Source organism: Electrophorus electricus, chromosome 11, assembly GCF_041902795.1.
Source record: "Electrophorus electricus isolate QZ-2024a chromosome 11, ASM4190279v1, whole genome shotgun sequence".
In the NCBI taxonomy this organism is placed as follows: Eukaryota; Metazoa; Chordata; class Actinopteri; order Gymnotiformes; family Gymnotidae; genus Electrophorus; species Electrophorus electricus.
In genome coordinates, this window is record NC_137507.1 from 27,217,273 (window position 1) to 27,230,908 (window position 13,636).

The 13,636-nt window shown below is 39.2% G+C and overlaps 1 protein-coding gene across 2 annotated transcripts; it reads left to right on the forward strand.

The window, feature by feature from the left end:
• The first annotated feature begins 411 nt into the window (after positions 1–411).
• Positions 412–8,685, forward strand: kcnj10b (potassium inwardly rectifying channel subfamily J member 10b). Of its 2 annotated transcripts, none has more exons than XM_027031956.3 (6): positions 412–577; positions 2,657–2,999; positions 3,507–3,718; positions 4,523–4,654; positions 5,639–5,816; positions 6,234–8,685. In XM_027031956.3, the coding sequence occupies exons 2-6, from the start codon at positions 2,657–2,659 to the stop codon at positions 6,626–6,628; spliced, it is 1,260 nt and encodes a 419-aa protein (XP_026887757.2). In that variant the 5' UTR covers positions 412–577; the 3' UTR covers positions 6,629–8,685. The 2 variants fall into 2 exon arrangements, with proteins under 2 accessions (XP_026887757.2, XP_026887756.2); XM_027031955.3 differs by having other exon boundaries at positions 414–577; positions 5,639–5,819.
• Positions 8,686–13,636: the final 4,951 nt, after the last annotated feature.

Consider the following 13,636-nt stretch of genomic DNA (forward strand, 5'->3'; position numbering starts at 1 on the left):
ACCATACCATACCATACCATACCATACCATACCATACCATACCATACCATACCGTCCCCAAGTGACGCTTAAGAGCCATATTTGTTTAAAATTACAATTTAGCACGAAAACAATCTGCTTATTTAAGATACAGTTATTTAAGATACAGTGAACATTTAAATAATAGACTGAACATTTATACATTTATAGACTGAACATTATTACTCTGTCAGATTATTTGTCAATACTTCATCCAATCATTGTTCGTCTTATTTATTGCGCACATTGTGCGTCTTAGTGTCAAGGACTTATGTTTTAAATATAGGCTACAGTACGTGCAATTACACAAATGACCCCTTTGCTAATCACAAACTAAAAAACTGACGCAAAATGTGATGTGATAGGTTGCGAGGCTGAAGAGTGTGGAGAGAGAAAGAGAGAGAGAGAGAGGCCTTTATTAGAAAAGGCATTTTCTCCAGAATTGCACAGCTCTAATTGCACTCGTCTTCTGTGGGTACCTGTCCTCGCCAGCAGAAGTCTTCTAATTTTAGTTCTGGTTGGAATGTAACCGCGAAGATCCAAGGTCTTCAACCTTAGCGTGAGTAGCTATAACGGCGAAGAGATATTGCAATTTTGTCTCTCTAGACTCCCGCAACGAAAGGGGTAAAGTAAACTGCCCCAGGATACTTATGGGAATTTGCAGCGAGTTAAGGTTCAACGAGCCAGGTTTCGTTTGTCACTAGTACTCTAATTTGACACAAGGATTTTTAAAGGGGTTTGATTAAACACATGAGCTTGTCCAAAATCCCAATTTACTTAACACATACGCCTACTTTGGAGAGATTATTCGCCTACACTTATGACATTCGTAATATAAATGGTGCTTCAGATTTTAGCCACTGAATATAGTGTTTTTGAACTCTTCACACTTGCGCACATCCGTTTCGACCTGTTGGGTCCGCAGATTTATGGAAGAAAGTTACTCAATAGAGTTGTCCTTACCAGATAAGGTAGGTGTACTATACTAATAAATTAAATCTGGGCATCTGAAGTGTATCGATGACTCCCATAAGGTATTTTTGTGCACTTTTTCCTTAGAGGCATCATGACCTGGTGGCGTCTGTGGCGTCGTTTTTCAAATAAAAGTCTAGGAGATGATATAAGCGTTTCAACAAAAATAGACACGGTACAAAATAGATACGGCACATCAAACGACCAAATGTCGTACGGGCTTTTAACAAACGCACACAACTTTTTTTTTCAGATGCAAACATGTGAGGATGCTAAAATGGAGAAAACTATGTAGATTTAGCTACTTTAAAGGTTATATGAGCATGCCGTGGACCCAGATAAAGGCTTTGCTATAGGTTAATGGGGTTTTCGTTCAGTTCTGTAGAGGTACTATGCTCAAACTACGGGTTATAGAAGTACACACTGACAGAGAAAGAGTGAGTGGATAACAGAAGGGAAATGTTGGAGAGAGTATGTAGAGTTGGGTTCAGCCAAGGGGGATTATATCCATTTTGGAATGCTAAAGAGGCATTTTTTTGTCACATCCTCATATCCATCCATCTCTTTTTATAACTCTCCTTCAGATATACACAAACACTAAAAGATGTGGTTGTAACTGACCTTTTGTTCCTTTTATCTGTGCTTTGAACAATGCATTTCATTGTACAAGAGATAGATAGAAGGACGGAGCTGGACAGAGAGAAATGGATAGAGAGAGAGAGAGAGAGAGAGAGAGAAAGAGAGAGAGAGAGAGAGAGAGTGTAGCACTGGAGAGAAAGGAGCAGAAAATCCTATCCTGTAATTGAGGGAGATTATTCCTGATTCATTAAATATGACTTGAGACATTCTCCACTGATCAGGGTCATTGCTGAAATGTGCACTGACGACAGAGAAAGAGGAAAAGCAGGGGTAGGTGGGGGTGGAGAAGAGATATGAAGAAGACGAGCGTATGAGAAAGTATGATTCTGTTGTTGTAATTATTATAATTACAAATTCTGCAGCTTGCAGGGGCATTGCTGATAGTAAGAGCACATGTTTGTTTAGTAGTAAAGGAGAGAACTGTTTAGTTATGACATTCTGAATGCTGCTTTAACATTTGGGTAGGACGAACTGTCTGCTGTGTGTATATAAGCATGTGTATCAACTCATCTTGCATCAAACCACCACACACACACACACACACACACACACACACACACACACACACACACACACACACACACACACACACACACTATACAAAAGCTGAAAAGAAAGACATCTCTATGTGTGCTTACAAGCCTAGCAAGAAACACAGAGGCAGGAGAGGGAAAGAGAGAGAGGACTAAGCAGGTAGCCTGGGAACTTGGATGAAATGCCTTTTCTGGTATACTTAAAACCTTCTTATCCATGTGTTCTCACCAGCAACAAATGCTCTCTATGTGCAAGGCAGCTCCTGTGTAAAGCAATACTCCTTTTTTAAATGCATCTGATAAACCTGCTTTGGCAGGTGCTGTTGCCTTTTTAAGAGCAGCACAGAGGTGACACTCAATCCAGAGGTTTTAAAGATTGCCATGGAGGCCCAAAAGGACTGATTGAAAAGTGTATTTGTGTCTGTTGATTGGAGAATGTTTATGTCCCAATTATAATTCAATCACGTAATACATCTTCACATTTTTTTTTAAAGATGTCATCAGCAACACCCACCTACCCCCCTGGCTCCACCCACCACAAAGTGTGCCACTCCCAGACACAGACCGATGCCCTAAAACCACTGCTGGGAGGCGGGAGCCAGAGGAGTGAGGCGCTCCGACACCATCGGCGTGTGCTGTCCAAGGATGGGCGGAGCAACGTGAGCATCGAGCATGTGACTGGGCGGGGCACCCTGTACTTACGCGACCCCTGGACCACCTTCGTAGACATGCAATGGAGGTACAAGCTGGTCCTCTTCAGCGCCACCTTTGTGGGCACCTGGTTCACCTTTGGCCTGCTGTGGTACCTGCTAGCCATGGTGCACGGAGACCTTCTGGGTAAGCAGCCCTGGCCAACATATCACCAGGACAGGGGACAACATAGAAGGCAAGCGTTTCCCTCTAGCAAATCGGGCAGAGGTGTCTGCCAAGGCCAGATTCACTCCCTTAAATCCTTTCCATGAGCAACATGATCTCCACCCAGTTACTCACTGAAGCAGAACCAAATCTAAAGGCCTTCCTGGACTCAGTGATGACTATACTTATTAAAAGTACTGGGGAAGGGCAGGAGTAATGGTAGATGGAGTGCAGCAGAGACTTCTATGAAGGGACTGTAGAGGCACAGGAATGAAGGAAAGAGGGAAAGGTGATGTAGTGGTGGAGAAGAGGGAACGATAAGGGAAAGGGATAATAGATCATGTAGGCAGTCTTTTCTGCATATTTGGAAACAGAGCTACCCTGAATTACCTGCAGAGTTACTCTGAGTGAAAGAGATGCCATGTCAATTATGATCGGTCTGTTTATCAATTCTGTGTGTGTGTGTGTGTTTCATTTCCTCCCCTCTAGAGTTTGAGCCTCCGGTCAACCACACGTTGTGCGTGATGCAGATGCAAACTCTGACAGGCGCCTTCCTGTTCTCTCTGGAGACGCAGACAACCATCGGCTATGGCTTCCGCTGCATCACAGAGGAGTGTCCATCCGCCATCATGCTGCTCATCATACAGCTTCTCATTACCACTGCCATGGAGATCTTCATTACTGGAACCTTCCTGGCCAAGGTGCAGCATCTCGGCTGCGTTCATTCATGGAGAAAAAACTTGTAGAAGCACTTCATCTGCAGGCCTCCAATGGTAGCATTAGAATAGTTGAATACATGAATAAATTACATGCTCTGCAGAATCGTGTGACATGTAGATGAGATTTTGGAAGTGGGCATGTGGTTACAACCTCGTCTAGACACCAGGCCATAACAGGAAGTTTGAGGAAAATGGCTAAACAAGTGTGTAGTGGAAATGAAATCAGATTGCAACAGACCAAAGTAGTTTGTGATAGCCAGACAATGAGGTATATACAAGAGACAGTGTTCCACTGGACTATAACGTCAGGAGTTACCCAGGCCAAAATAAGCAAACAAATCCACAGTAGAATCAAAAAGAAGATCACTAAACCTGCACAGACAAAAAAAAAAAACACAAACAACTACAATTGCTCCCTAAGTGAAAATCACAGATCAAACCCACACCTCAAACTCCCTACTTACCAGTGAACACACAACAAAAGGAAAAAAGAAGAATATGTACAAATAAACAACGGCAAAACTAGAGCATTTTTTAGCCTTTGTGCTATGCTTACCCATGACTCCCTTCTTGGTGTCACACTGCAGAGATATGTACATGGCTCTTCGCAGAAGCAGCAACCTTAGAGGTATGTGTTAGGCGAAGCATAGTATAGTAAGCTGCCACAGGTCTGACTATATCAGGCCATGCTGATACCTGTGAAGCGTATCATAGCAGTTATTTGAGGCTGTCTCTGCTTCTGTGCCTTGCCTACTTCTTCCTCCCTCTGCTCTTTTCCTGTTTCAGGTGGCTCGGCCCAAGAAGCGTGGTGAGACGGTACGCTTCAGCCAACATGCTGTGATAGCTAATCATGAAGGCCGGCCCTGTCTCATGATCAGGGTGGCCAACATGCGCAAGAGCCTCCTGTTGGGCTGCCAGGTAACGGAAGGCGGGGCCTGTTACCAGAGGGATAAACTCTCGGGCTTACATTTACACAATGGAGTTCCATCCAAATGCTATTTCACATTTATCCAACATATTTTCTGCCTAGTGACAACTGATTCAGTGTGATGGTTAATTAATAAGGTGTTCAGGTGCATGGAAAGATATTTTAAGGTTGGGGTGGGGGGTGGGGGTTATTTTCAGTATTTGGGTGCAATCGAGAATGTCTAGATTTACACTACAAAACTTGCATAAAGTCTATACTAACCAAATACATAAAACTGTAAAGGTAACCCCCAGTATAAAAACAAAACAAACAGTAAATATCTGAGCAATCATGCAACAAAAACTGTCATTACTTTGTAAAAAGCAACAGCAGCGAGGGTATATGTCCATTAATGTGTTAATCTATATTTATTCTTACAACAAAAATGTGTTTAATGCTATGATAAACTGTAGATGGATGTGTTTAATGTTTCAGTTTTCATGGATTTTGATTAACTCTGCATGATTGCACTGCATGATTCCATGGAAACGTTTAGTCAAACAGTAGAACATTAGGAAGCAAGTGTTTGGCACTTTTAGTGAGTACTAGAAATGAAAATAATCATAAATTGTTTGAATGCTTCTCTACATGGTTTCCCAAGGGTGTGTAACAACTTTAACATTACTTGAAAAAAAAAACAATGTCTTTTTTGCTTGCTGTCGTTTTTTTTTTTTTTTTTTTTTTTAAGGAGTCTCCTCAACAAGTAATATAATTTAAATATATTTTTTAATTAAATTTTTTTTTAATTTAAAATATATTTTTGAACTCTGCTTAAACCCGTCCTGCACACATTTATTATTTTCTTTTGCTAATGGTTGTGGGAGGATTAGAATGAAGGCTGATAAAGGTTTGATGGGTAGCAACCTTGATGTGTGAAAGGTTTCTTTGGATGCCATGGTACATATGTGCATGTATAACTGAAGCATATTGTATAGGTGACAGGGAAGCTGCTGCAGCCCTGTGTGTCTAAGGAGGGTGAGACGGTGCGTCTGGACCAGAAGAACGTCACCTTCAGCGTGGACACGTCCAGCGAGAGCCCCTTCCTCATCCTCCCGCTCACCTTCTACCACATCATCAATAACGACAGCCCTCTTCAAGCTTGGGCTGCCAAAGGTGGTGTGTTTCTGGGTGGGAGTGTTTGTCTGCGTGTGTGAAACATTTATCTTTTGTTTCTAATGCATTTTCTGTTCCCTAAAACTGTAGAAATTCATTTGAGTGTCATCACTACACTTAGGACTCAGAGGAGCGTTGAGCCATAGGGTTTTTTATTATTATTATTATAGGAAGGCAGATGAAACTGAAGAATTAGAATTTAGATTTTGAATAAAAGTACAGTACATTAAGGCACACAACAAAAATAATTAAGGTACAATACATTGCTTTTTTTTAAAATTTTGAATCCATTAAGCATAAAAAAGATTGTGTCTCTATGTGCCTGTGTACAAAAAGGATGAATCTTTCAAATCTGGTGTGAAATTTGTACCTTCACAACTAGCGCTCAGGCTCTCTGTATCTCTGGCTCTTTCTCAGGTGGAGAATGTGTAGACCCAGAAGTGGCTAACTTCGAGCTGTTGGTGATGATGAGCTCCACAGTGGAACCCACCTCTGCCACCTGCCAAGTGCGCACTTCCTACCTCTCCAGTGAGATCCTGTGGGGATATGAGTTCCCGCCCATCGTCTCTCTGTCTCCAATGGGGAAGTACGTTGCAGACCTCGCCTACTTCGACAAAGTTGTCAAGGCCAAGACAGCGCCCCTTTCCAGCCAGACCCCGCCCACTGGCCAGGGGCGTTACCAGGGGAGTGGAGTGGTGGGAGGAGGTGACATGGAGAAGATGCAGTTGGAGCAAAGTTATCGGGAAGGAGGGAAAGAGAGAGAGAGAGTGAGAAACAGTAGCCCTTTCAGCGTTAGGATCAGCAACGTTTAACGCGCATACACGCTCAGTTGCACAACGCACAAGCACGGATAGTGCCTCGTACAGATAGGACAAAGTGAATGGTTTACAGAAAACTGCGGTACTGATTTCAGTTGCAGAGTGAACGTAGATTGGCTTTAATGTCAGTGATACTATCATTATAAGATGCACTTTAGAGAGTTTCCCAAAAGAGTGGCTCTGGAAAGATTTTTAAACTACTAAAACCTCTGGGACTCAATATACAGTACAACATCTGCATTTCATTTCGATATATGAACCTATATAACGCACCTTGTCGCTATAAGTAGGTAATAATGAGACAATAGCGCTCTCTAGTGGCTGATTCATGACCCACGTCTCTGTGCAGGACCATCAGTGAATATGCTGTCCAGCTGCATTTACTGAAGCCACTCATTTTTTTTTGAAATACCAAGACTATCTTTCTAAACATTTATCTGTTGAGAATATAGGTGACATTACTGATGATGTTGATGATGATGATGATAAAACTGTTTAAAATCAGGCAAAGGCAATCTTTTTATCTTCTTCTTCTTCTTCTTCTTCTTCTTCTTCTTCTTCTTCTTCTTCTTCTTCTTCTTCTTCCTATTATTATTATTATTATTAATTATTTAATTTTAAACAAATTAGTCATACTAGGTGTGATCTTCTTTGGCTGGACCGAAAGCCAGTAGCTACACCAGCCCTTTGTTGACAAAATTGTGTCCAACTGACTAAGTTGATATTTTATTAGTACCTTTCAGCACTGAAACTTGCAAACTATAGACAACACGATCCTGTAAGTTACCAGTCAGTACAAACAAGTTTTCTAGTTACATTTATTTTCTTTCACTTGTCTAATGCTGTAGAAACTCTCCTGATTGTCATTACTTAAGACTCTGAGCCACAGAGTTTTGCTTTCTTATTATAGGTAAGCCAGAGAAAACTAAAGGATTGGAATTGAGGTTTTGAAATAACAGTACTTTAAGGTACACAGAAAAAGAATGAAGTACAATTCAAATAATACAATACAAATGATAGCCATGTGTTTGGCCTGTCTTGAATCTAGTATTCATAATAAGCTTTATGTATGAGCTTTCATACATAAATGTAGCTCAAAGTGCTTTGAAAGATTAAGGGACAAAAAAGAAATATATACACATATGCACATAAATCAGATGAACACAAAGCAATAAAAGTATTTTTAAAAATATGCAGACAACAAAACAAACAAAAATCAAACATGAAATCAATAAGAAATAGGCAACGAAATAAAACAAAAATGAAAACAAAGTAAAAATAAAAAGAGCAATAATTAAAAAAATCAAGTGCAAAATAAAATAATATGACATCAAGCATTCAGAGTTATACAGTCCATGATGCTGCTAATCCATTTAATGCTTTGAAAACCAACAGCATGTCGTGCCTTCTGCCTCACCCCCTGGTCACCCCACTATGCTGATTATGCCCCCTTCCATGACCTCTGGCCACGCTCCCAGTTACGCCCTCCGGCCACGCTCCTAGTTATGCCCTCCAGCCACACTCCCAGTTATGCCCTCCGGCCACGCTCCCAGTTACGCCCCCCGGTTACACCCTCCGGCCACGCTCCCAGTTACGCCCTCCGGTTACACCCTCTAACCACGCTCCCAGTTACGCCCTCCGGCCACGCTCCCAGTTATGCCCTCTGGTCATGCCCCCTGCTACTTTCACTGGTCACACTCCCAATTACTCCCTCTGGTGGGTTCCCTTGTTCTGCCTCACCAGTGGATGAATTACAAGCCACTTATCCTACACCTGAAGGACATGACCTGAACCATTTATAAATCTCTTTTGTGTTTAGACTCGTTGCACAGTCTTTTGTGCCTTGGCTAAGTTTCTGAGTTGCTTTTCTTAGATGTTCCGTGTTATTTGCTGAACTGTGTTTGGATTCTGAATTTTGCCTCCCTCTGAAATATGTTTGTCCCTGATTGGAATCTGGACTGGGTTTTTTTCACCCTGCCTGTTACCTATCTCTGAAATGTCTGTTTGCCCCTGGCCAAACTTGTTTCACCAATAAACATATCTAATCATCACTTGAACTTGCTTTCTGTTATTCACAGGCTCATTACACAGCAATACTCTAAGATTTCTCTTGATGCTGATGCGTTTGAGTGAAAACTAATGCCAGGAAGCTAATGATGATGCCAGAATGGGCGTAATGTGTTCTTGTTAACATTGGCTGCAGAATTATGGACAAGCAGTTTTTTAGCAGCTGACTTTTTAAACAGTTTTTTAAAAGCTTTTCTAGCAACCCAGTAAACAGTTACAATATTCAAGAGAAGACAGTACTATTTATCAACTTTAAAATGACAGAACCATTTATCAACAGACTAATATATAATCTAAGTTGTGCAATGTTCATCAGTTGAATGAAGGCAGACTGAGTAACACTATCAATGAGTGCTTAAAACCTAATTCACAATCAGAACATATGTGCAGATTCTTAACTACATGTTTAACCCATATGGATGCATGTTTAACCCCTATGGATGCATATTGACCCGTATGGATGCATTTCGACCTGTATTCCTAAATTCCTGACCATTTTATCGCTATTATTATTTCTGTTTCATCACCAGTATGTTTAAAGACATTTTTATTCATCTAGTTAACAATATTGGCTATGCAGTCTGTCTGCATTTAAAAATCCATTATTGCATTTGATAATCCATCCATTCATTTAGATGCTGAGATTTTTTTTTTAAAAAGAGTAGCATGGTTCAGCATATAGTAAGCTACAGGCTGCAAGGCTGCTGTGGCCTACCTCTCCCTCAGTCTGAGGTGTTCCAGAGGACCCTCTGGAACTTCAGGCTGATCAGGTGCCCAGCACTGGAGCAAAGCTCTCTCCTTGGTAGGCAAGCCCAGTGACTCTGAGGGGTACTACTGAAAGAAGTAAGACATGGCTTTCTGCGATGCCTGTGAGTGAGAACTAATGTAATCTAAAGATAGTATCAACTATACATCATCTAAAACATCATCTAAAGTAGTACTGCTGAGACGGAAGAGGGGCCATGAGCTGAAACAAATGTTTTGTTTAGTTTTAAGTCCTGATTAAACACATACACACACCTAAGAGGACACACAGTGGCAGTACTCTCAAATCCATGACAGCAGGGTGTTTTCTAATTTATTATTATTAATAATAATAATAATAATAATAATAATAATAATAATAATAATAATAGTTTTCCCTTTGCTTTCCCTTGTGCATCCGTTTTTATTGTCAGTTTATAACAGTCGTATTCAAATATCTCACTTCTTATATTCAAATAGTCAAATCTTTAAAAGGGGTATGAATCAAACATGCACCGGTAGCGTAGCCTATCTCCCTGGCTCGGTTTCCAAAAAGCATCCTAAAACAAAGATCATATTCAAATGATAGAGCAAATATTACACTCAGCCCTTTCTATTATTTTTTACGGCATTTAGATGTTTTTTTTAAAGATATTAGATATGTGAGATGATATTAACACTACGATTTTCTGGGGAAACCGGGTTCTGTTTCTTAAGTGTGAAAGGGAAAATGGACGGCTTGTTGCAAATTAAGCACATCGACTGCTATTTCTGAGATGACTCAGAGTAGCATATATGAGTTTTAAATCTATAGGACTAATTATCTTTAGGCGCACATTGTCACTTATAAATGTTTCTTTCTTTCTTCCTTTCTTTCTTAAAGTTACATTTCCTTATGTGAATGAGGGATTCATTTGCTCACCGGTTGTGATATTGCTGAAACCGCTGTGATTAGACCAAAGTCGCGCAATAGTGTGTGAGCAGCATGCAAGAAGACAAGACAAAGCAACGCGGCGAAACTAAGGAAAAGCAGGATTTAGATACATAATGGATAAAATACAAGTACAAAAGCAGAAATTAGGCCTACTCTGGCCACGGATTGATTTGAATTTTGACAGAGTAGCCTAGCTACAGAGTACAGAGTCTTGAGTAGCCTAGCTACAGAATACATTTTGTTAAAATTCTGGGCTGCATAAAAGGGTAATATACGGTTTTTAATTGAACTACTTGATTTAGTTTGTTTTGCTTTATCAGCTGTAATTGACTAATTTTCTCAGTTTAAACTAAATCAAAATTTAGTCAGTTCGTAGAAATCTGTAATTTATTATGTTTATTAAGACTACTGCAACCGCCCAAATGTACATTTGGAAATTGCGCCCTCTCGTGGACAGTGTGAGAAATGTCTTACAATGGACGTTTTCTTCCATTATGGAAAATTTTACAAGGCAACGATTTTTGGATACAGTTTGGTAAAAATAAATAGGCTTATAAACCCGCATACCTGGCCTCGGTCTTACGCATAATATATATATTTCCACATATAATTAAAAAAAAACAAGCAAACAGACAAACAAATATGTTTAGGTAAATGTACGCCACTGTAAAAAGATGGCAAATTCAGTACACAATTTTAACCCAATACAAATAATCTAAGTCAAATTCACGCCAAATCAAAAATTAGAATAATTTGAATAATTAAAATGCAGCATAATGTTGAGCTGCGCATTATTTTAGTTATGCATGCACATCAGTCGGAAAATAAATGTTTGCCCTCGTCTAACTAACTAAGCAGAAGCTCACTAAAAATTGACCCATTCTAAACGAGGTCATGAAGCAAAAGGATATTTAATATTTTCAGATTTTTATAATATAAAGCCTTTAGCTAAACTATTCCTTTTCAGTTTCAGATACTAAGCACAAACACAGTTTGTAACGCAGATGCATTGTGACTGCATAGTTCTTCGTTTCTGAGAACAAAATTCATATAACACGTGAGGAATTGCATCGGCACAACTTCACTCCAGCAAAGGGAAAAGAAAGTCTACCAAAAGAGACTTAAAGCAAATAATGATATCGCAACACGTCGAGGTCTCGGTATTAACCTACAAAAACGTCGATGTTTATTTCAGACGGTTACATATTTTATTCGATAGTTTGAATTGCCCTTGGAATTAAAATAGCCTACACACCGAACATCACAACACTTTACTATTTTGATAGCCCATCGCGCTAAAGTGTATCAGCACAGTGCAGTGAGGATTTTGTTGATAAACAAAGACAAGTATGACATAGTAATAATATTGTTATCTACGGAGCTTGAAGAATGTAGTTTTCACAGCTCCTGTATAAATAGCTTTCAAAAACATGTGTGACCTGAGCAATGCTTTTTAAACAATTCCCGGACTCCTGCAAAGCCCGGTTTCTCCCGATATTCCAGTCAATGTTTATTGTATAATAAATAGCGATGACCCCTTTTCTTTTATTTCAGTAGAAGCGGGCGAAACACGCAGAATCCAATTCGATCATCATTCCAGGAGTGAGAGAGAGGAAGCAGAACCTCAGTAGGCTAAGTCTTTTCAAATTAAAAACGTTTTTAAAAAGTAAAATATTTTTTCAAAGAAGATAAATCAATAGAAATTAATTATTCAAAATCCCATAGCTATTAAAAATGTTATTTAAGTGTTTTAATTAATGTTTACTTACATCAACTAATGAGACCATAATTAGGACCATAATTACAATGTTGAGGCAATAAACAAAAAGTTACAGGGGCTCCGGCTAAAGAGTGAAGTTTGAGTTAGTTTAATAATCCCTATTAGTTTAAAAACTAAAAGTCATCAGTTTGCATTTAGATTTTGGGTGGAAACTAACGATCATATAGCCTACCTGTACCACCTTTCACTGATGAGCAATGCTGAGTAATGTACCTACCCAATAGTAATAACTAAACAACCAGACGCACTTATTTATTGTCAAAATTCTTGAGAATAGAGTTCGCTCTTTTTTAAATTTAAAATGTATTGTTATTCTAGAGAGGTCATCCCCTATTTCTCATAACCTATATATGGACTTTATTCTGTTTGGGAAAAAAAGTCGATAAAGGATGTTGCGTTCGAGCTTATAGAGAGGAGGGGGTAAAGCTTGACGACGTTTAAAATCCTCTGTATCGCTATAATTTTAGTTCATAAGCATCAACCGTGCTGTAGCGAATCTGTAGCTATGACATCATCCTGGAATGAGATGCATAAACTGTAGATGGAGAAGCTGAATGATTAAAGGGACGCTACTCAACGCGCGTGTGCACACAACATATATTTTACTTTTATAAATGGGGTGTAATTGTTCAGTGTTTGTTAGCAACTCGACTGGCCTCTAACCTTCAGTTTGACATAAAGCTCAACAGAACAGCACTGTGGCGCATAAGCGGTAATTGGAAAAACGTTATGTCTGTGGAACTGATTTGAAGACAGTTATGACGAAACTCAAGAAAATGTGAAGATAAATGTGGACTTGGCCAATTATGGAACATTGCTCAGTGCACTCGTATTCAGTATAGGCTACATTGCAAGTCTCCGTTTGACAGATATTATTTTAATAGATGTTAATTTAACTCCAATTTTACTGTATAATGTTTAACGGAGACACAGGTCCGACGATTTTCACATTTTCATATTCAGTTAGAGTTCACCGACAATATTTCCAGCTTCCCTGTTTTCCTTTAACTTTTTTTTTTTTTTTTACGTATTTTAATTTGCAGCATGTTACACCACAAACATGCCTTGAGTCACACATGCAGAGATCGAGACTTCGTAAAACACCATAGCAAGTGTTAAATGTTAGTCTCATTAAGCTGTTCTCATATAGGTGCTTTTTTCAAATAACACTGGACCTGTGACGTGACTTTGGTTTTTAGCAAACTTGAACTAATTTCAAATTACTCTGTAGTATATTAAACAGGATAATATATATATATATATGTTACAAACTAAAGCATAAATAAATTTAGTTTAGACCCTTTTCATAGAATTAAAATACATAACAAATACAGTAAAATATTATAAATGTTTAAAGCACACTGGATTTTATCCTAGTCGCCTTAAAAACAGATCAGGTCAGTTTGATAATATTATATTGTTGGCTCTGTTTTGGGTATGATATAAAGCCTTGCTACTGTTATATCCCAAACCAAAT